We start from the raw sequence: 21,232 nt of genomic DNA, 5'->3' as shown, positions 1-21,232 counted from the left end.
GTCACCGCCGCCAACGCGTCGCTTCCCGGGGCGGGGCCGGGGTTACGTCACTTCCGACGCGGCGCCTCCCGCCGGGTCCCGGGGCGGCCTCGGCGCTCGGCGGCGGCCCCAGCGTGGAAGCGGAACGGGCACGGACCGGGGACCGCGGGCTTCAAAACCACGTCCGTGGGGGGTTACAGACCGCAGGGTCTGTAACGAGCCCCGTCTGCACCGCAGGTAACGGCGGCAGCCGCCGGCAGGAGAGGGCAGGACACCGAGTTACAGCTTGTGCGAGTCAGGGGCAGGGAACCGAGCACGCACGGGGGGAACCTCACCGGAAGTCGCTTACAGAACTAAAGCAGCGCCCGGTAACCTCGGCCACGGCCCCCTGGAGCTCACCCTGTGTGGTCAGGGCTGGACAGGGATTGTCTCAGCCGCAGCTCGCCATGGATGACACCCGAGGGAGTTGCCCTGCAAGGGCCATGGCTTGCAGCAGGGAGGAGGGGAGGAAAAGACGCAGCAGAGCAGGACCCTGCTCCTCAGCAGGGCCATTCAGAGGAGGAGGCAGGAGGAACAAGATGCAGTTTTTACACTTCCCAAAAGGGGCCAACTTTTGAACCCTCTGCCGTCCAATCCACCTCCGGGACAGCTCTAAACCACCCCCTCAGCTGCAGGAGGACACTGGAAGGAAACTGAAAACACATGGAAACACCCCTTTGGTAACTGCTGCGTCTGGTTTTGCTCTCAAACCCTCCCATTTCAGAAGTGGAAGCAGACAAAACATCAGCGTTTCTGAGAGCCACACATCTCATCACGGTCAGGTCACAAAAGTAGGTTTGAACAAGAGAAGAGACACAAACCTTGTCAGCTGTGTTCCAGAGAGCGACCCAGCTTCACACACACCCAGCAAGGAAACCAGGCAGGAGCCTGACTGCTCTGGGAGTCTTGGCAGAGCTCCTGTCCACAGCAGTGGGATCCAGCACCAGCGGGATAACGGAGTTAGAACAGCGCTCAACCAAGGGTACTTTTGGTGCAGCACTGCCTCCCTGTCTGACTGCAGCACACAAACAGTACCCTATTAAAGCAGTCACAGTTAACAGTGCTTTCTGTACCAAGCCAGGGCCGCTTCAAAAATCATTCTAACAAGTAGGAATAACCCATTAAAAACTATGAGGAGAAAAAGCTGACCATGAAGCAGTCAGGTTCTCAGTCTCATGGGTGCAACAAGAGCTTATAAACCTCTGTTGAACCTGTGTGATTGAACACCACCATCAGCCACGAAAGACACCAGGCCCACCCCTGGCAGTGTCACCTGGGATTCCATCCATCCATCCATCCATCCATCCATCCATCCATCCATCCATCCATCCATCCATCCATCCATCCATCCATCCATCCATCCATCCATCCATCCATCCCACTGCTCCAAGAGCTCCTCAGCGCCGCTCACGACTGGCGGAAAACCAAAAGCTGAGCATCAAGAATCCACAAAGTGGTTTGTGCAAATTTTCTTTATTTCCACATTTATATCACAATGTGTCCACTTAAAGGACCAAATAGCAAAGTTGCTCCCTTCTGCATCCCAGGAACACAGAAGTCTGGTTACTGTACATTCACTAAGGCTCTTTGTTTTTGCAAATTGCGTTTATGATGGATATCCATAAGGCAAACAATATCTAAAGGAATGGTAACAAGTATATTTCCAGCATACAAACAGGCTTCCTTTTTCCCTCTCACAGTACAGTTACAAACTTGTAGCACCCTCATTACATTTAGGTTCTAGAAAAGGTGATTTTTGTTAATTTTTTTAATTTTTTTTTTTGCTTTTTTTGTGTTTTTTTTTCTCTTTTTCCTGGAAGTTTGCAGGAAGGGAAAAGGAGGAAAAATATTTGGCTGGAGGTGGTGGGATCAAAAATATCATTCAACATCTAGGTTGTTTTGTTTTGTTTTTTTTTTTGCAGCATTTCTCAGAGACTGGATTTAAACTGAAACCAGACTAAAATATGTGGATGCCTATGGAATGTTGAGCTGAAGCTGGGCTCCCAGCCTGCAGTGCAACACCGGCTGTTTAAAACCCAATCTCCGTACCACATGACTTGGAAAAACCAAACCCCCCCCCGCCCCCCCCCCAAAACGCAATCATGTTCAGAGATGTGACAAATAAAACTACAGGGTTTGCACATTGTCTCTCCAATATCTCACTGCCAAATAAAACCCCAAATCAAGTCAAATAAATAGATGCATATTTTTGTTAAGGTAACTTCCACAATTTTCTCTGTACCTGCCTGTAATCAGATTCCGGCATTCAGAAAGTGCTGGAAATCCTCTTCCTTCTCGGGGACTAACACTTTTTTTATAGCTGGCTTGCTATAAGGAGTTTGGAACTCAATGGATCAACCTTCGTATGCCTTCCTTTGCAATTGTTAGTAAACTGGTAGCAGCATTTCACAAAAGGAGAATTGAAAGGACAGAGCTGGAGCGAGCCAGCTCCCTCCCACCCTCTGCTCGTTGGGCCTGGTTGTCCAGGACAGGAGCTTTCTCCATGTGGAAGTGGCATCGCGCCTGCCGGTTTTGCTAACTGCAGATGTAACAAGCATTGTGTTTAGCAAACCTGGAACTCAGTCTAGGCAGACGTAAGGCAGGATGTTCAATCTACCATCATCCCCGTGTGGATCTAAAGATATGCACTGTGTCCAATCATACCAGTTACCCTGTGTGTCGTAACAACCGTTCACGCCTGGCCAGTGATGTTCACATATTCTGTCGAGGTCATCACTTGTGACCTCCCTTGTGACCCCAGGCAAGTCTGTAGGTTTGCTGTTAGGAGCTAGAACATGAGTCTTTCTAGCCTCTTTTCTAGTGCTTTCCTCCTGCTTTAAATACTCAGACATGAAGTAGTGAGCTCCTGGAGTCTGTACTCCTGATGAAGACAGCAAGCTACTCTGTCTGTTTAAATATGACTGAATGATTTCGTTTCTGGACAACTCTTTCCAGTTCGTTTGTTCAAAAGGGCTTTGCAGGTTGGGTTTTTGCTCCTGCTTTTCCGTGTCTGTCCTGTGCTGCTCGGTAAGCGCGGGGATTTCTACCTGCAAAGGATCTTTCTGTGTCAAAGGTTTTATCTGTCCTGTCATGGGATCAAAAGTGAGCTTTCTCTCTTTTAACCTCACCGGTTTCACACCCCCTTCTGTCACGTGCCCATCCAAGTTGACAGTATAGTCTCTGGGTCGGTACCTTTTCTTCTTTTTGCTATCGGAACCCGAAGCAGCATCATCGCTGTCCATTTTGGAAGTGTCCTGTGAAAAGCCTGTGTGTGGCGTGAGAGATTCCCCAGGCTGGGAGCTGGTTTTGCAGCTGGGAGCTGTGTGCTGTTGGAGGGTCCCTGCTGGGTGCCTGTGCTGGCTTTCCGAAGGTACCTGCTGCTCCGGCCAGTGCTGAGACACCTCAGCTACCGCCTGCTGAGAGAACTCCAGTCTTTTCGCTGGCAAGGGAGGTGTTGAAGGTTGCATCAAGGATGGTGGTGGCGATGGCACCTGTGCAGTGTCTAAGAACTGAGACCTTTGAGACGGACTGGGCATCGAATCCTTTGGTGAGTACGTCGTATGCTGCCGAGCAAAAGCATCATGCCTGACATTTCTAGGGCTAAAGGAGGAACAGCGAGGACTCTTGGGCTGGTGCGGTCCTGTGGCTTCTTCCGATTTATCATGCTGCTGAAGCACTGCAGTCTTTAATAACGAGGAAGTGCTTGAAGGTTTTACAAGTCCTGGAGAACTGGTGTGAGGTTTTACAGCGTTTACTGGGATTTTATTGTGTTTATCGTTTTCACTGAGTTCTGTCCTACTGCCTTCAGGCCCTGCGTGTAGGTTTACATCTACAGGGCTAGGGAAATTCTCAGGACTGCCCCCGATTCCATTGGTTGGAGGGGGCGAAGAGTTTTGTAATACTTCATGACTAGCTTTGGAGACTTTTGGGGGAGGAGGGCCCTGATGCCCGTCCCTGTGTTCACCTTTCCGTTTCCGATTCCCTAACTTCTCGGGTTTGGGAGAGTTTAGTTTCTGGATATCATTCCTGCTTTTCAACTCGCTGATGGGCTTCGACCCAGGCACGGCAGGAAGCTGCGCTTCTGCTTTGCAGTTGTGAGCGCCCCCGTTCGCTGAGCCGGGCGGGTTGGGCAGCCCCCGCGGCACCGCTTCGCTCTGGGTTACAGGTTCTATCAGCTTCTGCCAATTCCGCAGCAGTTTCTTGGCACGTTTGGCAAGCTCCTCATTGGATGTCTTCTTCCTCACCTCATTGATGAGCCTCCCAAGCCTTGTTTCCTACAAAGAAAGAGAAGTCCTTTTACAACCAGGTATCATTGAACAAGATCCTCAAGGCACACTTCTGCTTTGTCATGTTTAGCCTTGGAAATACCAAGTTAAACCCCACTAAATACTGACGTGTTGAATTGAGCTTTTTGGAAAGGATTAGTCCAGTTGGGCCAGTGCTCTGCCGCACAACGTGAAACCCACTGTGGGCTTCAAGCCATCCTGTCTTTATGCCCTGGCTGAAGCACCAGAGCCGTGAGCTGTGAAAAACATCCGTAAGGAATTCCTTAATCAGCAAGAACGGTGAGAATAAAGGTGCTGAGGGGAAATGCAGCACCAGAGGCAGAGAAGGTGCGCCTGATCCCAATCAAAGGGTAAGATCTGCAGAAAGAGGCAAGAGAAAAAGACTCCAGAAGCTTCACCCGTTACAGTAGTGCACGGACAATGTCCCCGTGTCACAAACCTGCCCAGCCAGGGCACGACTCGGGTCCTGCCTTCCTCCTCCAGCTCTGCTCTCCCTGCACTCCCCAGTATCTTGAAAACTGAAATCTGATTTCAGCGCGCGTCGCTGGGGCGTCCCAAAGCGGTTCCGTAAGCGGAAGGAAGCGAAAGGTTTGATTGCTCCCAAAGCACGTTTGAAAACAAAGAACTGTTCCGCAAGCCAGATTACTTAAGGAAAGCACCTCAAAGGGAAACATCAAGCGGGCTGTGAGAGAAATCTGCAACACGCTGTGGTAGTATGTTGAGAGACAGCTGGAGATACAATTAAGCAAGAGTTCAAAACCTCTAACAGGAATTTTGGCTGAAAGACTGGGAAACCACTGTAATTTAGCCATAAACCCATCTTAGGGCTGTTTCTAGGAGTGGGCAGCGAGACTGCAGCGATCCCACCTGAGACTCCAGCTTTTACCTCCTCTCATCTACATCAGGCATCGAAACCTGCCTGACTGAATCACAGATGAATTTCGTAGACACAGAGGAACTCTGTTCCTATTTCAGAGTCTTCGGTGGTTGGTCAAGCATCGAAAAAGGCAGCACTCCTTCAGCAAGCAGTGATGGGGCTGAATGCAACAGGATTCATCAGAAGCAAGTGATGGTTATAATGTAGTGCCCTACACAAACAGGAACTGTGCTGCACAGAATACTGATCCCAACCCAGAAAGAATCACTGTGTCTGTGCTCAGAGGTCAGAAACAGCCCGAGAGGGACAAAATAATATCTTAATTGTGAATCCTTTGCAATCAATCTATTGTTGCAAGGAAAGCTCGTATGGAAATGAGACAGGCAAAGAAAGTCCTTTTATACACACAAAAATCAAGTCATGTTCAGAGGGTGACATACCTCAAGTGCCTCTTTGGTAATGGGGTATTTCTCCAGGCTGGAGATCACTTCCAGCACTGCCACCATGTTATGGATCTGCAACAAGGAAGACAAAGTCACTTCATCTTTCATGCACAGGTCTTCGTTATCAAATGTAATTTAAGACCTTCCACTTCATAATTGCTGGAAGCATTAATCACAAAATTGCTATCGCACTGTCTGGCTTTAGGGAGCTGATTGTCCAAGGAACAGGGACAAGGACACTTCGCTGACCTAGTTGGGAACTGCAGGAACTGTAACACACACACTTTTATGTAGAACTAGAGGAAGCACTCGCAATGAAACCGGTGTCACTTGCTAGCAAAGGCTGAGACTCCTGTGAGACCCCCGGCCAAGGGATTCATGAACTGTCCTCCAGCCTAACTGGAAGCATCAGTGCCAAGTGGTCCAAGACACGGGTTGCATTGGAAGTCCCACATTTGCCCCTTCAGGCACTGCTCTGGATGCACCCAAGTCATTCAGAACACTGCCACTTCCTGCAGCCACCCACCGCGAGCCCAAAACCCCAGGTCCAAGCGCTCCACACTCCAGAGCAGAGGAAGCAAACGCTGTGCCCAGTAGGTGTCCTCAGCCCCCCACCCTGCGCAGGACCAGGCTGGGCCACCTCCAAACCCAGCACATCCCCATATGGAAGATGGTGAGGAGCCACTGCGTTAGGGCAAGTGTCAGGTTGTCTGATGGTCTTCACTGCCACGTCTCCGCACGCACGGGGAAGCGCCAACAGCCGTTGCCACAGGATGTACCTCCTAAGCACAAGTGGGGTTTTAGTGGTTTCTAGGAGAACCCCCAGGCTACCGAGACCCAGCCCCATTCCCATTCCCTGCTGTTAAGAGCACTGAAAACCCGGCAATTTCTAATCCATCTTTACAGACAGATTTAAAAGATAAGCAAAGGAAAACCTGAATCACAGCCTCACCTATTGCTTAATTGCGTTTGTGACTCAAGTGGATGCAAAGTGATCTGAGAAACATCTCTCAGCAAGAGCCTCTGCCGGGAGCCCACGTTACCCTCAAGCCTCACCAGGAATGTACTCGCGTAGCTCTGCCCTCCCAGCTACAGCAGAAGGCTTCATTTTAAGACTGCCAAGTTTGTAAGAATCAACTTTTCCAAGTCAATTCCACCCCTTTCAAGATACAAGAGAATCGGGAGCTGAAATCTCTTCTGTGCAGAAAACCTTGTTCATGAACAAGGTTTTTTTTTCCACCAAACAGGATTGCTTCATGTTGCAGAGACTTGGATAAAGCTGTCAGCAGTGAAACACCAGGCCTGATGCTTAGATTAACTTGGCTCGAGCTTAGGTTTAAAGCCTGTAGAGGCTTTGAACGACTGTAACTCCTACAGGTTGTAAAGCCAGCTTCAGAACAAAGATGAATTCATTTGTCGTGGTTCTTTCTTCACCGAGCTACATTGCCTCTGCACCAAATCAAGCCCTACCGTCCAGTCAGGCCTGGTAAAGCTCCGCTTAAGCACTTTTTAACACGCCTTCTTCCTCACACTGCCCTCAATGCCCAGAGGGACCAACTTGGCACCACAGCTTAAGGAACAGATAACACCATGGGGGATTTCCCACTTTCTAGAGCAGGAGTACCTAGGATAGCTCAATTCTGGGAGTTCCCAAACTTTTTCAGACTTGCACAGTATGAGGCTCTCCTTCCCAACACATGGTTTAGATTACAAATTACCAAGGTTCTGTGCACTGTGCAGAGCAATAACTAGTCCAACTATTTTGGCAGTTGCTGGTAATCCCCAAATACTCATTATCTACATGACAAACTGATGGCAAAACCAGGATTAAGTCTCTCAAAAGGTCAGGATGGGGAAAGTGACAGGCTCACGTGTACACACTCCTACAGGAAGGTGAAACTGCTCAGGGAGTTTCCAGCAGCAGCTTTGCCTTCGTTCAATACACCCCAATACACGTACATGGATGCCCCCGGCTGCTCCATCACCTACCAGGGACCGGGCTGTACCACAGCTGATAAGACTGTTCCTTCATCCCTCCTTTGAGGGACACGTGGTGCCTAGTAAAGGCAGTGAAAGCAGCCTTACACCACCGAATCTGTGCTCTTCACTCAGCTCCTGGTAGAACACAACCCATCCACTGCAGATTCTTCACACAATTGGAACCTATTGAAAACACATCGTCACACTGGAGCAATCACTGCAAGGCGCATGAAGGCTCACACTCAACATCAGCTGCCAGAAGCTCCTCTCCTTTTCCCCTCTCTTTGACCTTCAGGGAAGCAGGGTTCTTCTAAAAAAGTACCATGTTCAACAACTTCTCTACCCTGCCCCGATAGTTCTGTGTTGTCTTCTTGGTATGCTTCATCCAAACTGCCAGAAAGGGCAATAAGATAATATTATATATAAAATTATATAAGTATTATATGTATTATATACAATTCTATATATTATATCAGTATTATATGTATAATAAAAACCATATTCACCCATTTCAAACTAACACGGCCTATCAGATTTCCTGTGGTGCACTTAAACACCATGATGAACACAAGGCGGCCTCCCAAAACACCTCAAGTACCACCTAGTCCACATGAAGACACCTATTTTGTTAACAGCAGCACATGAGTATTGTGCACCAGTGTCTTTACCTTAAACCATCTGTTACTGGCTTAATAAAACAGATGTATTGTCACATAACTGACAAGAGACTGGGGTTATGAAGCCTGTCAGGACATCCTCCTGCCCTGAGCAGCACCAGAAGTGATAATTTATAATGCAAGTTGCTATTAAAATGCTTATTGGCTACACAGCAGACAAAGTGACCTACAGCAGAGCGGGCCAAGGGAGCTGGTTCAGACTGATTGCTCAAGTCAGGGTCTCAGGGACATGCACATCACTTTAGGTTCTATTTGCCTTTGTTTAGTTCTGCTGCAACCCGTTACTACCCCCCAAAACCAAGAACCTCCATGAAGCGACCCCAGGGCTTCGCATTTAGCAGCTTGCAGAAAACAGAGAACAATCCAGATGGCATTTCGAATTCTCCCGAGCTATTGCCACCGCCTGGCACACGGACCGAGTCGCTCGAAGTTTACCGGAGAACATCTGCTTTGAGCCACGTGCAGTAATCCTCTCCAGCCAACCCTAGTGACAGCCGCAGAAAACAAATCTTATTTACTCCACGCAAGCCTCCTTAAGTCATTCAGCCACACTCTGGAGCTTACTGCTGCTACCCGAGATCTCTTCCAAGTAAAGCACGGTGTGCTTTCACTACAGCCTCGCACAAAAGCGTGGGGTTTCTGCGCACGCTGGAAGAGATCAAGAGGCTTCGTTTCCTTTTTATTCAACTGACGCCTTAATCCTGTTTTAGCTTTTACAAATCAAGACCAATTCAGTAACTGACTTCAGGGTAAGTGTTCCACGGCAGGCCTAAAGGAGAAGCGGGGTGGGGGTGGAGGTTTAAGGTACAGCCCTTCCTTGCCACCTCCTGCTGCCTCCTTCCCGGTTGATTTGACAACAGCAGCAAACTCAGCACCCCCAGGAGCTGGCAGCACCGCTCCCACGGGCTGGGATGGGGTTTACACTGGACTAGCACGCTCACATGTTGAGCTTTGATCCTCTTCCTTCATCCACAGCTAGACCAGCCCAGGTACTAAGCTCAATGGTACAGCTCCCATTCTTCCTCAGGACTGCCTCAGCACAGGGCAACCTGCATCTCACCCCGCTGCTGCCTCAGAAACAACTGGTACAGCCACTCAAGTGCAGTCACTTGAACAAAGCAATTCTGGTTTCTTGCCTTGTTTTTGGATGTTTCATAGGGATGTTTCTGAAGACCTCTACATGCGTGACCGGACCGTGACAGATGACAAACCAGATCCGAGTTAGCACAGATGATGCTCAGCATTGCACAGGCCTGGAGAAGGAGAAGCAATTTCCTTGTAACTTGAAAACCTGAGCACTAGGTGCCCAATTACAAAGGAAAGTGCAGCGGAACTGCTGATACAGCCAGAAAATCTGGCTAGAAAAGCTCTTTTTAATCACTCGCATCAAGTTCACAGAACAGTGCTAAAAGGCATCTGTTGACACGGGATCATCATCCATATGGGTCACATTAGTACCTGTAAAGAGTGATTAAACTTGGCCTAATATGTCTGGAGTGCCTAATCATAGAAACTTGTCTAAAGCATAACACTGTTGTCCTCCCAAAACCACAGGTTAGAATAATCAGGCTGACTCCATTGTAGGCATTTTGAAACAGATTATAGAGCCGGATGATAAGACACTGCCTTTGAGAGAATGGACTTGGCAGCACACTTCAACCTCCTCACATTATATTAAATGCTCAATATTCAAAGTACTCAAAGCATTCAAGTTTCAAAGTACTTCTGTAACCTTTGCCCACCTGTAGCACCAAAGCAAGTTTACCAAAGGAAGCAGAGAAGTGCACCCACCATGGAACACAGACCAGGGCTCTCTTTTCTACACGTACAAATCCAACCCTCAACTGCCAAGTTGGACGTTTTCTGTTGGCAGCATCAGGAATGCAGCACGGTCCATACAGAAGGTCACATTTGTGTCATTTTTTATTGTCATCCCCTGCTCTTAGGGACAGCAGCATTTTATCAGGTAGTTATAAAACCTGTCCTATATCTATGGGCCATGCAGATCACAGAATCGTATCCTCAGGTAGCCCAGGAAAATCCCAGGTTCAAGGTCAGTATTGCTGGAGCTGCCAGGAAGGCAGAGCTGATTCAGAAGGAGGCAGAGCATCAGCAGGATGAGCAATGCCATCCACTCACATTTATCTTCTCCAAAGCAGTGATGACTTGCGCTGGAGGCACCAATTCCTGCCCCAGGCTGGGGTATCTAAACAGCATCACATCTTGCCCCCAGCACTGCATTTGTATGAAAGCTGCTTCATTGCATAATAATCCAAAAATTGGAAGAAGAAGTAAGAGGAGAAAAGTTGCTGTTCATGGGAGGCTTTATTTAAATGCAGCAGTGGAAATACAGCAGCACGGTGTTTATTTAGCACATCACATAGGATGCTTCAGATACCAGATGCTAACAACACATCTCATGAACAGTAAATCACAATGTCATTTTTGCAGAGATACAGACTAAACAGAATGAGAATTGAGGTTACAACCTGCTGGTATTTAGTTCAGTTCCCTTGCAACTGATCTAGTAACAGTTTCCCCTCCCCACAAAGTGACATGATGTTGTCTGAAGATAGGGTACACGAGACACTAGTCACAGAAAGGACATGCCAAAAAGATGACCATGCACTACTTTGGTTCAGGATTCCTGAAAAGTTTTGAAAGGCAAGTTTCCTAAGTGGAGTGCAGTCACCAGGACGCAAAAGCTGGTCTTAAAAGTGGCGAGTTATCTAAGAGTCTTTAGTAAAGCAGATATTCAAACATGAAGGAATCAATTATTTGGGTTCAAAGTCATCCATCCACTGAGAGTGTCTTCTGTGACAGAGACATTCATCTGGAGTCCATGCTTTGAAAATGGATCAGGAATTTGTGCTGCAAAACAACAGGCAGAAGAACTACTCCTTGCCTGCCAACAAGCAAGAAAGTGGCCAGGCACAGCAAGCACGTCCCCCTGCTTCTGCGTTGAAACTTTCCACATCTAAAGAGTCAAGCCAATCTGCATATATTGTATCCATACTTAGGCTTTACTTAACAGCAAGATAACATCATCCAAATACCTCCCCATATGCGCTTCACAAAGCCAGGATCATCAAACAAGAGTAAGGTCAGACTCGAGCGAAACACCGCACTGCGAAGAAACGGGCAGACCTGAAACATTCCCCTTGAGTGAGACAACAGTTCAGGCCTCCGGTAAGCGTTGGCAGCAGGTAACGCACAGCACTGAGGTGCAGAGACACCAGGACAGCCAAAAGATTACGAGGAGCCTGCCAGCAGAGCACTCGCTTTAACCCCAGCAGTTCCAAACAGCCTCGAGACACAAATACGCAGCAGCTGGGAAGTGCCATCAGCGCTTCAGCTCTTCCCTACACGGCCCATTCCATTCCGAAGGAGACGTCTAAGCCCTTGGCACAGCAGGAAAACACACCACGCTCTGGCAAGGCAGGAGAGACCACCCAACAGAAGTAGTATCCATTGGGGGAGGTTTTGGAAGATAAGAGGTAGGCGAACACAGATTAGGGAGGCAAGATGCGCACGCAGCGCAGCAGCGGCACACTGGGGAAAGCCTCCCTGCTGTACAGGAAGAGGTCTTGAAGGCAAACAGAACAAAGCCAACTTTTCACCATATTTACTAGCCAACGACGCATTCTTGGGACTACCGAGAGCAATCGCTGTCAACTTCAACATTCACTACTCATTTTGTACAACACCTTTGCTGCCTGCCCCTCAGTTAAACACGAAACATGGAAGACCCACTGGAGCACGGCCCCTCTCATTTGCCAGCCCCCACAAGAGAAGCCACCCCCAAACCATCCCACCAGGTCATGAAGTTGGGCAAAACCTTTTTGGGGATCAAATTTACTAGCCAGATTCAAGAAGCCCAGCAGCTGAGGTGAAACACTTAAACTGGGAAGGTGTGCGTGGCACAAATTCAAGACAAGGGAATACAGGAAGAAGAGAGTTAGGTACTGCAGGCCCCAAAGCCTGGCAGGACACAGGCTCAATGGCATCTGCAGCATTTTTAGTGTTGTTTTTCACCCAACATCATAATGCTAAGGAATGGCATAGGAAGCAAATCCAGCTGGAATTACAAGATCATCTCGGAGGTGCCACAGTTCAAGAGAACGCACACAAAGGCTCAGAGGGGAGCCGTGATGGGAGGGTTTGAAACCAGGGTTAGGAAGAACAGGTTTAAAGTACTCAATTCCCACTGTATTGAAAAAAAATAGGGAGGAGACACATAAAGCTTGAACTAAGACTTCCTGTGTCATTAGTCATAATACAGAAAACCATGATCAACCTTTCTCATACTCACTAGCCTAATCTGCAACAAGACAAACACTGATTACACATGAGGAATAAACAGAGCGCTACCAGTGCACTCAAATAAGCTGTCAATAGCTTCCATAGCCACTGCTGAGGTTTAAGAACAGATTAGACAAGTCTGGAAGGAGCTGCTTTATGCAGGTGATGCTACTGCAGCGCAGGCAACAGACCGCATAGCTCCATGAAGTCCCTTCCAGCCACCCAGCCCCATCAGTCACACCCAGGAAACAGGTACCAAACAAGCAGTGGGAAGGCACCAGAACATCCTCTAGTCCAAACTGGGCTCAGAATAGCAATTCTAAATCCTGTCCTCTCAGAAATACACCCAGGGAATTGGCTGAAGGAGTTCGTATTAGAAAGGACATGCAAAATCCAACACTTCCAAACCCCAGGCCTCTCTGGCAGCCTCAACTGCCCTGAGGGACCACCAAAGCTGTCCCAGCCTCCCCGGGTGGCTCATCACTGCTCGGGCTCTGCACTCACTCCTACCACCATTCAACCACCTCATGCCTACCCCTTCTACATCCCAGCACCTCAGCACGTTCCTAAAGCAGCAGGTGCCTGCCAAAAGAAGGACCACAGACACCGAGGTTTGCCCCAGCCTGATGCATCCATTGCCTTCTGTACAGTGATGAGGCTGTCAGCTACAAGTGGGGTTAGCGTTCAGTGGCACAACGCAGCACATCTGACAGACCCAGACTCAACCAATGCTGGGCTGCACAAGCAGAGTAGCAGATGCTGCAACGTGTCCACCCTGGGAGCAGCAATTGCTGCACATTATTTCAGCACAAGAAATAACACCCATAGAACACGCTGCTAACACAGGAGCCCTAAAACCCCAAACACTACCTGATCCTCAGGACATCCAGCCACAATACAGTTTTGCTGGACACATGAAACAGTTTTTCCTCCTCTTACACCTCTCCAGAAACTTGGGCCAGTTGAATCTTGGTAGTATAAGCCATGAACTGAAATGCAATCAAAGCCAGAGAACAACTGGTCCTGCTTCACCAAGAGTTTGGTGACTATGCTGGCAGAATACAGAATACACAGAAAATTCAACCCTAAAATGCAGCCCTTCAGATCCATCATGATCTTGGCGCTTTCTACGGTAAGGGAACATCCACTCACTCAGCCAGAAGCCTGTACTTGGACTGCAGTTCCTTGGGAAACTGAAAAGCCGATGCTGGGAGTTAATACAGGACAGGCAAGTCCCGGCTCTCCGCTTCTCACTGCTTTTTCTACCTGGGTTATGGTAAGAGCAAAGTCAGACACCAAACGAGATGAGGAGAATGACCCAGAGAGAATCATTCTGCAATCACCTGCTTGATCTTAATGCACTCCAGAGAGCTAGCGGGGATTTAAAACCATGCAACATCCACTGAATGACCTGCTGAGAATGGCCCCTAAGGGTCAAGAGCTCACTGAAGTTCTTAAACATTATGTTGCCCATCATGGAGCATCTACCCAGAGCTGTTAGGACAGAGCAGTTTATAGGTGAATGTAATACAGAAAAGCCCTAGTAATGTCACCACATCCTCCTCTTAAAATATAAAGCCATCAGTCATCATATTGGTGATAAACTGGTGACTTTCAAATGCAAGAGGCCAACTTATGCCCAAAATGCTAGGGAAGCTTCTCAGCTGGTTCCCAAAATGCTAAAGGAGAGTGAGGCAAGAGCCTGATGAACATCCTGCACGGGGGAATTTATTCCTTCACCACACTGAAGTGTGGTAGGCTTGCATGGCTGCTCCTGAGCATTTCAGCATGGCACCCCTGCTGCCAAAAGCTGAGAAAGAGTCTTGCAAGGGGGGAAGTTTCACATGCCAGCTTTGGAGAGAAGCTGCTGCATCCTTCCAGCAGCGGTTCCTAACACACAGTTTCCATCAGCACCTACCGCAGAGATGAGTTATGGATATGCCAAAGTTAAATCACTTTACCCATCTCCTAGAATTACTGCTCACCAAATGGGAGATAAAGTCCTGCGGCCAGTCACTGGCTTTCAAATCCCTCCATCCTCTGCAGGTCCTCAGCAGAATGCAACCTGTGCAAAGCAATGACCTCCCTCGGACAATCAGCCGGGAATGCTGGGCCATTCTGCTCAGTGGCACAATCATTAGCAGCGATTTAGAAACAAAACACCTTTGCTACCTTTGACTAGGAACAAAGAAGAACTCATCCCGCAGAGGACAGTAAGCACAGCACCTTCCAGCTCCAGGCTTACAAATCGAAGGGCTGCTTTAGGAGCAGCTCCACTCCAAAGGCAATTGCCCAAAGTGATCAAGACAGGACAAAAGAACCCAGTACTCCATTAGCATTTTATTTACATTTAAACACGTTGGGGAAAGCTGCAACCTGGCACTAGATTTTTCTAACTTAGCAGCAAAACACTTCATGATTTGCACTTGAGCAAGCCCCAGTGACACTTCAGCCCAGTCTAGTGAAGAAAATACTATACAAAGTCAAAACCCAAGAGCTCCTATTCTGATAAGAGTGAAACTCTTACTACATGACAACACAGACCGAGTTTTCACGATGCAGTCAGGTTCTTCAGTGGTGTGTGCAGCCCACAAGCGCACAGGCTGCAGGCCCCCCACTTACGTATAGATCTGCAACATCACCTCTTGTGTCTTCTCTTCCATCTCACTGTGCTCACCTCTATCCCAGAATCAACGGCAGCTTCTCCAAAGATAAGCTATAATACTGAGACCCAGTTTTTCCTGGAATTTTCAGGATGACAACATCCCTACAGACACAAAGATTCCTCCTCATGCAATTACCTTACACAGCACACGGAGTGCTCCTACTGACCACGCTGCCAGCACACAACGCTCCACGTAAGGGACAGCTCCAGTTACAGAAGCTCAGCACGGATGGAGATGTGCTGAAAGTTTGTTCCCAAACAAGTTATGGGCGTGCAGCACTACCCTGGGAAGAAACACTCTCCTTTACCTTCCGTTCTGTGCTCCTTACAGAAGTAAACCCATTCAGACCTGCAGGAGAATCGTGGTACTCTGCAAGCCGATGCTACATGAAAACAGCATGTGAGAAAGCAGCTCCCCAAGCGCTGGCTGTCACTCTTAGACAAGGCTTCCACCTCTGCAGTCATCTTCACAGCACAGAGTTTCAAAATACACCCAGTTGAGCGTGTTGCTGAGTACTACAGGCACACTTGGACGTAGGATTCCTCTCCTCCCCAGCTGCTACGTCTGAGAAGCCTCTGTAGCTTTGCTCAGTAAAACAGAAGCCAACCTACATTTACATTAACCTGACCGTGATGGGCTTACCTTTACCTTAAATACTTCTTTAGAGACCAAATGTGTAAGTGGGGCCACAGCATTACCTTATTTACACCGAATTTACTACCCAAGATAGTTTATTTGAAGTTATCACCAGGCACAAAATGGGTGAGCTGAGATAGGAGCGCAGCCTTATCAGCCAAAACAGACATGGGGGTTTACTGTATAAAAACTACACTGACATTCATTTTAAGTCCCAATCTAACATATTGGAGTACCTATGCCTTAAAAGAAGTGCTTCTTACTTAACATTCTGTTTCCACAGCAGGCAGAATCGATTCCTCTGTCCCTATCCTGACACTTCCATGGCTGCTGAAAAAAGGTAACTTGTCAACTGCAGCTGCTCCTGGAAGAAACTGGGAAGGGATTTCCCCACACAGGATACTGGGAGAAAAAGCTGCTCTGACACCACTTAGATGAGGAGCCAAAGGTGCCGGAATGACAGCGCTGTTGTGTGGTTTGCTGTACCAAAAACCCTCAAGAGGCAACAACCAACAGGTTAGGGGTCAGGCTCACCCTCAACCCCTGTGCAAAACCCAAAAGGCCAAACTGGAGTTTCTCTCCTAGGTCTGGACCTCTCAAACCGTGGCTGGAGCCAAATCAGTTCCGTTTGTGATGATGTGGAGCATCAGCCACACCACGAGGTGGTTCACTCTTCACCTGCAAAGCTCACTCATCAGTTACTACTCCGGAGCTATCCATAAAGAACTTCCCCAGCATTTATCCCAGGAACACAGGCCAAGGCCCTCCATTACTGCATCACAGAAGGTTTATCAGGTAATTGAGCTACATGAAACGATACATATTGCCTTTTCCTTCCTAAACTCTGGTCAATTCCCCTGTTCAGTTCACCACCTGATCCTGCAAACAGCTGCAGCGCACACATAAAATGGGTGTGGAGAGGGCATCAGAAGTGGGTGTTATTTAAATTGTCACTGCTGCTGAAACAAACACTCAAATTACAGCTCCAGAGCAAATGACTACTGCCATCACCACTGCAACCTGGGCAGTTTCAAGGAATTAACAATAGAAAGGCAATTTGGCATTCCCCTTGCTTTGACCCCTGGATGCAAAGTCCTGCTACCTTTGTTAGCTCTGATTTTGTCCTGGCAGCCTCACACTTTCTCATGGGCTGGTTACTGCAAATGAGAGGGCACTGGGCAAATGAGAAGTCTGAAACAAGAGAAGAAAAGCTCTCAAGTAGTAGTCGGCTGTGTTATCACCAACCCCAAACTGACCAGGACTAGACAGGCACTGAACCTGACAGCCAGACCGGGTCTGTCTCTATGAAGCAGCCCTCCTCAGGTAAGGGTATCTGAAATGATGAAGAAACTGAATACAATGAGACTGACTACATCAGACCTAACCCCTTATCCAGAACCCCAAACTGACACAGTAACAATGCTTCAGACCCTACACATTAGGGAATGCCACAACCCCCCTTCCATTGCCCCAATGAACAAACTACAACAGTACTTGGAACAAGACAAGCTACATTAAGGAAACGAACAAAACCAGCGAGAGATCAGCCAGGTTCCAGCCTCTCTGCACACTGCAGCTTCCTCAAAACCAGTAAGCTTATTAAGGCCGCACAGAAAAGGATAAAGCTAAAGCAAAAGCCATTCCTAGTCTTTCGCCCACACGTAACACTTCCCTGCATCCAAGAAATCACCAGCACCCTCCTGAAGCAAACTCACTTCTAGGAGGTGCATTTATCCATGACGATGGAGGCTTTTGTTTCTAGATGTTGGTAAAGCAATCAAGACAGAAAACAGCCGTGGAAGCATCTTTAACGAGCCAAACCATGCACCAACTGGAAGACCACTCCAGGCCAACGCACTACACAGAACCACAGAATGGTCTGGGGTGGAAGGGACCTTAAAGATCATCCAGTTACAACCCCAAGGCCTGATTTCTTATTAACAATGTGTCCCTCAGACCTCTCCTGAAGGCCTGAGCAGCAAACCCAAGTGAGATACTGTGTGAATGGCAGCCTGATTCACACCCTGTCCCAACCACACGGGGAGCATACCGTGGGTTGTTACTCGAACCAAAGCTGGGTTTGCATGGCAGAGAGCTATTAATGGCAAAGCAGTAAATCATTGTCTAATCTTCAAACCGAGGAAAAGACTGCTACATCTTCAGGGTGAGGACCCATTTAATTGCAAGCACGATTCCAACAGCCAGTAGGAAACGACAGGTTTTCCCAGCGAGCCAAAACAGGGATCTCATTAGTCCGGACATCAGGTAATCAATTCCCTGAAGAGCACAATTTAATAAGGCAAAGGTGTTGTTCTGCTCAGCAGAAGGGGGGGTTTCTCAGCACACTGAGTCTGACAGAAGTGCTGCTTCTATCAGAACCAAGGAGTATCTGCCCAGATCGGCCTCCCAGCTGCTACAGTCAGGTCTTGGACACTCTTCTCCAGTTACCGTTTCTACACGGCTCTTCCAGAAGGATTCTCCTGCCGGAAAACCACATCACCCATGGCAGTGGTGCCACCACTGAACTCCCACTTTGCTCAGTACTAACGCACGAGCAATGGAAGGAAGTTGATGTTGATACTCAGTTTAAGTCACGGAGCAGAAGTGGCTTGTCCTGATGGTTTTTCAAGGGGAAAAGGCTGAATAAATGAAGACATAACAGCAGGCATCCCGGGTGGCTTCCAAGATGATGTAATTTGTTCAAAATAGCTTATTTCTTACAGGTCTCCTTTGCAATAGAGGTTACCCGTGCAAATGCTGCACTAAGGGTGGCAAACCAAGTCATAAATATCTTCTGCAGCAATTACTCGAAGAGGTCTCAGTCCTAAATGTGTGTGTCCAATGAAACCACTGCTCCTGAGTCAGCATGGCTCCATGGAGCTGATAAGGATGAACAATCACAGAATGGGATTTCTCCAAGCAAGCAGGGCCCTAGAACTTGGGGAAAGAAGTGATTTAGCCCAGTTCAACTCAACACAGACCCCACAGCAAAGCACTATAAAGAGCCATCTCCTCAGACCCATGGAACTGGACCAGTTTTTGCACGCCTGACAACATCAGTGCAGTTTTCACCCTCTCCAGAAACACGGACATAAACACGCCAAGAGTTAAAAGCCTGAATGAAATCCAGGTCTCAAAGCTTGACTTTCCTGGTAAGCAAGGAAGGGAACCACAATGATAAAGACTCTAAGTTTGAATACAACCACTTCTTTTAGGAGAAGATTCTAGCAGTCAGAAGAACGTAGCCAGTTTTCCCTGGGTACCCACAAGCGCAGCAGCTCATGGCTGCAATGACTTCTCCCTGCAGGGAAATATCAGAACAGTTTCTTACCCATTTATGCTGCTGCCCAAGTGTGACTGAGTTCAGACTCTGCTTTTCAGCATGTTCAAAATGCACCTTTTAATCCCTTTCAGAAGAGTGCAACGGTTTGAAGGTTTACTGTGTGCGCTGGAGGAAAACGCACGAGGCCCAGGCCCGCGCCATGAATTTCCACACCACCACCTCTGCTCTCCCTCGAAGAAAAGGTTAAAATGGAAGACAGCCCCCTGCCTCCAGGCACTGCTAAACAATGGGCTGATTTTTCTGCCACCAATTATTGCCCTGGATAAGTATCAAGTATGCAGAATTAGAATTGAACATACATTACTCCTAAGCTTATGGGGCTACTGACCTAGTGGGAAGCTCAGCAGAGCTGCTGGCTGATGCGCCAACCTCCCCTTGCAGGCAGCTGCCTCGTTACTTCTGATCCTTCTCATCGCAAGCACCTCCACAGAGTAACAGCATAAACTCGTGGGGAAAGGGAAAAGCACCCATCACAAAACCCGCTTCTCCTGGCTGCTTACTGCCGCACAGCCACAGCGTTTCAGTGAGTACCGCCACAGGCGGGGGGAACCACTGCTGCTGACGGTTTTGAACTGGAAAAGCCTCACAGAGCTGTTTGAGTTCTATTAAATAGGCGGACACTTGGTCTAAGGCACAGTGAAAGATTTGCAGCTGCCAAAAGAGAACTGAGAGCAAACGCAACCCCCGCTTTTCAGGCAGAAGTAGGCATGACTTTAACAGGACAAAGCCACCATTTCGCATCCCCAGCCTCCTGGAATAACACACACACACACAGGTACATGTGCACGTTCACCCGCAGCTGCCCCCAACAATGCAGACAGCCCAGACAAACCCAGCTTTGCATCCTGCTGGGGTGACTCCTGAGCCAACATTCAAAAGCCTGACAGACCGCAGGCTCCGCAGTGCTCTCACAGTAATAAACACCCTAAGTGGAGAACTGCTTGAATGTGCCAAAAACACCCCTACAAGGAGCAATAACGGTTGGATAACAGCCCCTCGGACGTCAAGGCCACTTACAGGTAAGACAGACGCCGACTTCAGCGCTCACGCTGCATCCCAGGAGGAGCACATAAGCTCCTTACCGTGCTGCAGGGAAGGATAAAAGCGAAGACCGAGGCTGCTCGGTGCTGGAACAGCTCCAGAGCCCCGAAGCCACCGCTGAAGCCCTCCCGGCGGCCCCGGGGCTCCCCAAGGCCCCACCGCGGAACAGGTGGGAGCCCCAGAAGGTCCCGGCGAGCCGCGGCGGAGCCCGGCCCAGAGCCCCCTGCAGGCCGCGCCCGGGCCGCGGCCTGGCGTCGGGAGGCCGCCGGGCCGCACGCCGCATGGCCGGGCAGCGTCGGCCGGGCCCCGGGGGGTGGCGGGAGGCGGCGCGGCGGACGCGGCTCCCGGGGCGGAGGGAAGCGGCCTCCGGTAGCACCGCCGGGGCAGCCCTGCGGTGCCCTGATCGGGCGGGTGCGGGCAGCGAGGCGCCCCTGGCAGCGGGACCTTTGCGGGCTGGGCACCGGGGAGCTCCCCGCTACCACCCGCAGCGGAGGCTTCCGGTGCCCGGGGAAGCGCCGGCCGCGGTCCCGGCGGGAGGCGAAGCGGTGCCGGCGGACGTGCGGCCCCGGCGGCCTCGTACAGCGGCGGGGGGCGGGAGAGCCCCGGGCGGCGATTGGAGAGGGGGAGGGGGACGGCGGCGGCAGAGCGTCCCCGCGCTACCGGCCCGGGAGCCCCGGGGCCCGCGGTCTGTACTCACGTTGCTCTGCGGGTCGATGGCCTGCAGCAGCCGGTCCCTGATCTGCTGCGGGGAGGGGGCCGGAGCCGCTGTCATTGCCTGGGCGAAGCGGGGCGGCTGCGGCCGGGGCGGGCGGGCGGCGGGGCCAGGCCGGGCCGGGGCGGCGGCTCCTCACTCGCCGGCGGCGGCCTCCTCAGGGAGCCGGAGTCGCATGTTCGCTCCCCGCGAGGCGGGGGGGGGGGAGCGGCGGCGCGGGGCGCGGGGAGAGGCCGCGAGGGAGCGACCGG

General features: G+C 49.7%; 1 protein-coding gene and 2 long non-coding RNA genes across 5 annotated transcripts in view; 2 read left to right on the top strand and 1 right to left on the bottom strand.

The window, feature by feature from the left end:
• Nucleotides 1-21,232, top strand: part of LOC130597872 (uncharacterized) — a 78,086-nt gene that overhangs the window by 10,963 nt on the left and 45,891 nt on the right. The window lies entirely within an intron of this gene.
• On the top strand, nucleotides 1,383-2,159 carry LOC130597874 (uncharacterized). The gene is made up of 2 exons (XR_008971874.1): nucleotides 1,383-1,474; nucleotides 1,941-2,159. It is a non-coding gene; the product is annotated as an uncharacterized LOC130597874 (long non-coding RNA).
• On the bottom strand, nucleotides 1,771-21,095 carry MED26 (mediator complex subunit 26). Of its 3 annotated transcripts, none has more exons than XM_057406773.1 (3): nucleotides 20,967-21,095; nucleotides 5,622-5,696; nucleotides 1,771-4,292 (listed from the first exon to the last, which is right to left on the bottom strand). In XM_057406773.1, exons 1-3 carry the CDS (start codon nucleotides 21,039-21,041, stop codon nucleotides 2,598-2,600), a joined length of 1,845 nt encoding a protein of 614 aa, XP_057262756.1. In that variant the 5' UTR covers nucleotides 21,042-21,095; the 3' UTR covers nucleotides 1,771-2,597. The 3 variants fall into 3 exon arrangements, with proteins under 3 accessions (XP_057262756.1, XP_057262757.1, XP_057262758.1); XM_057406774.1 differs by lacking the exon at nucleotides 20,967-21,095 and adding an exon at nucleotides 15,892-16,360; XM_057406775.1 differs by lacking the exon at nucleotides 20,967-21,095 and adding an exon at nucleotides 5,801-5,904.

The sequence above is a fragment of the Pezoporus wallicus genome, unplaced genomic scaffold, assembly GCF_028554395.1.
Source record: "Pezoporus wallicus isolate ANWC-B61680 ecotype Strahan unplaced genomic scaffold, APGP_CSIRO_Pwel_v1 contig_10514, whole genome shotgun sequence".
Lineage (NCBI taxonomy): Eukaryota > Metazoa > Chordata > Aves > Psittaciformes > Psittacidae > Pezoporus > Pezoporus wallicus.
Note: the sequence above shows the minus strand (reverse complement) of the source record. Positions and strands in the feature narration are given on the sequence as shown.